The 3,310-nt window shown below is 35.0% G+C and overlaps 1 protein-coding gene across 1 annotated transcript; it reads right to left on the reverse strand.

Moving 5' to 3' along the window:
• Window positions 1-595: 595 nt before the first annotated feature.
• Window positions 596-2,139, reverse strand: LOC123551786 (shootin-1-like). The gene is made up of 2 exons (XM_053541337.1): window positions 1,983-2,139; window positions 596-1,181 (listed from the first exon to the last, which is right to left on the reverse strand). Exon 2 carries the CDS (start codon window positions 1,178-1,180, stop codon window positions 776-778), a length of 405 nt encoding a protein of 134 aa, XP_053397312.1. The 5' UTR covers window position 1,181; window positions 1,983-2,139; the 3' UTR covers window positions 596-775.
• Window positions 2,140-3,310: the final 1,171 nt, after the last annotated feature.

The raw sequence follows: 3,310 nt of genomic DNA on the forward strand, positions 1-3,310 counted from the left end.
GGTTATAGAACTAATGCAAATAGTGGATTTAAAATTCTCGATAGATATTTTAACATTTAGGGTGATATTCCTGTTTCTGTGACAAAATCAGAATAGTCGAACATTCGTTGTCATACGGACAACACTTATTTATATCGGTGTTGTAATACGCCGTCAAAGTAGCACTCTCGTCTGTACATTTGTCCGTAATGTTTCAAAACGTTGAGGCATCTTTGATCTATTTTTGTCTCTAGGAAATTTTCTGAGCTTTTATTAATTTTATTACACTTGAGTCCATTGGATGATACTATCCTGCATCAACTCTTTTCCTGTAATTACTTGTCGCTTTATATAATATTGTAAATGTTTTTTTTCTTAGTCACATCTTTACAGTTATCTCAGAACATTAGACACGTACCGGATTCGACCACACAGTCAAGTCGGTACGTCCTGTACTTCATCAAGTTGTTACACTTTTATCAGTTTAAATATTATTTCAAACACGTCTGTTTGATAAATGTACCAATTCAAGTTAAATATGTTCAAACTATACTTGAGTTACAAAAAAAATGCACACAGGGCGGAACGATTATAATTGAATAAAGAATAATCATCATCAACTTTACTTTTTTTATTTGACACTAAAAGAAACCTTGATATAATGCAGTAAATGTGATTTGACGTCTTACCATTTTTTTTGTCTGTTCTTTTTAATATAAGAGTCAATTTCTTCAAGTACTCACTAGCCGCGGTGATCTGACTAGAAAGTATTCATTGTTTGTTCAGTCCATGGAACTCATTGGTCAAGAAGATCAGGTGGCGGTGGAGCTGGTGGCGGTGGAGGTTTGGGGGTCGGTCCTTCACCGTCTGGAATAACCTCTTTTACTTTATGTCCAAGTGATTCGTATACCAACCCTAAAGCCATTCCGCCGCGGCGGCGGCGGGTTTTAGGTTTAGTGTAACTGTTATGAATATCTTTGCCAATATTCTGTTTGGTTTCTCGTGATGGTTCATTTTCAATCTGCTTGGTTTCTCGTGACAGTTCATTTTCAATCTGCTTGGTTTCTCGTGACGGTTCATTTTCAATATGCTTGGTTTCTCGTGAAGGTTCATTTTCAATCTGCTTGGTTTTTCGTGATGGTTCATTTTCAATATGCTTGGTTTCTCGTGATGGTTCATCTCGTGATGAATTATTTTCCATGCTAATGGAATAAAATCAGATAACTCTTGAACAGAAATGAAAACAAAAATCTGATTTTTCTTTCAGAATTATGATAATCTCATTTTGTTTACTCTTGACTTGCGACTTGTTCAAAAGAAAGACCAAGTATATTGAAATGGAAACTGGTAAAAGCTCTGACGTAAAATAACTCGTAATTGCTAACATTCATTGAGAAGGACACTATCCGTGTTATAAATAAGTGTATTGGTAGTAAATACCAGCGCTATTTGTACGTGCTAGAAGCGTGTTACAGTTTTAACAAAACATCTTAAGTCCGGAAACAGTATACTTAAGATCATTATGTTCTGTAGCAAAATTAAAAATATTCTAAAAATAACTAAAATGAATCTGATGCCAATCCAGACTTTCCATGAGAACGTTGTAAAATATAGCCTTCTAAAAATTAGAAATGTTAAAGGGGCATAATCACATCTTATACAATACCCTGACCGACATATATTCGGAAGTAAGAAATATAGAAAATCGCCTACGTAAATCCAAATATTACATTTCTTTTTCATTCAGAAGTTTTGCAGCGTAACATTTTCTGTTGTTGTTTTTTTTTATCAATAAAACGTGATGCTAAAAACCAGTTCTGAACTTTTAACAATCAATTAAAGATGTAATTAAAACAAGATGGTTCACGCATGACAGGTCCACATGTATATGCCTTTTTAATTCCAACCTGTCAATGGAACAGCCACCTGAACATTAAACCATCTTAAGTAGATTAAAATATATGGTGAAAAACAGAATCATTTAAAACATTACTGTAACTTACACACAATAGTTTATCCATCAAATCCGTCCAACATCAGAGGTTTCACTGTTGTTAATGTGCACCAGTTAAAATCACAATATGCGTAATATTACATCATTTCAGATAAAACACCATAGTTTGGTCTAAACATTCGTGTAAATATCAAAATGTATAAATCAGTATACTCATACGGATAAATTGTAAAATACAGGATCCGTGCACTTGATGAATTCTATCTGATAGCTACAAAAAACACACAGGTTGATTTCATATAAACATTTTATTGACTAGAACAGCAACATTATTAGACAAGTCGCAAAAATGCAAGTTGAGGTTCTGCCGAAACTTGTATTTTTGGAGGACGACCCTAATAAATTTACATTAAGAAATATAAGAAGAAAAATTAAGTGTTACCTGTGTCTTGTACTTGCTTCTGTGTGCTGTTGAAATAATTAAATTTACTGTCACGTGAAGCTCAATGCAAGTAGGATACCGACCATCACCTAACAGAAGTTCGACCTTGACAGGCTGTACGCCGCTTGATGCAGACTGTCGCGATGATATTAACTCAGTAACATTTACTTCAAGATATTTATATGCAGAAAGTTATGGTCGTGAAGAAAACGCTGTTGAAGAGTCAACGTTTCCGTTCTAGGGATTCTTCATTGAAAGAAATTCTTCTTCCGCTCAGTCTCGACGGGACTTTGGTAATGCAAAGAAACCTTAAAGTAATTGAAAACGTCCAAAATGTTTCGAAAATCCTCTCCGATTTCAACATGACTTATGTTAACTATACATGCTTAATGCGGCATTTAATGTTTCGAACAAATCTATTTCTTGCCAAAAAATCAGATTAACCAATTTTAAAACCTAATTGCATATTTTTATGGCAAGAAATATATTAATGGTTCAAAATGCCAGTGAATGGTCGGTAGTTAAAAGTATTTAAAAACTAGAATTGTGTCCATAGGGCACGAATGCCCCCCTTACACTGCGCCATCCTCTAAAACGCGAAGTTTTCAGTACCATTTTCACATAAAGGATGTTCGACTAAAGGTTTGAAGCAAATTGTATTCAGACAAGTTAAAGCATAGCAAATGCTCCTTCTAGGGCACATCTATATAAACATAGTAATGATCATCTTGTAAACTTTTGGTTGCAATGTCTGTTTAAAATATTGGTCATCAGTGTGCGGAACCCCAGGATCGGACACAAGGACAAGACCATTCTACCTTATTAACATTCCGTATTCCCTCGTTTAATCAGGGATTCAGTGGCGCAGTGGTTAGCAGTTTGAACTACAACCATAGCGATCCGCGTTCGATTACCGGACCCGGATCGATTCCCGG

This window comes from Mercenaria mercenaria, chromosome 4, assembly GCF_021730395.1.
Source record: "Mercenaria mercenaria strain notata chromosome 4, MADL_Memer_1, whole genome shotgun sequence".
Classification (NCBI taxonomy): Eukaryota; Metazoa; Mollusca; class Bivalvia; order Venerida; family Veneridae; genus Mercenaria; species Mercenaria mercenaria.

What these genes read in the sequence shown, in the direction of transcription:
- LOC123551786 (XM_053541337.1), bottom strand. Translation starts at nt 1,180, where the DNA reads ATGGAAAATAATTCATCACGAGATGAACCATCACGAGAAACCAAGCAT.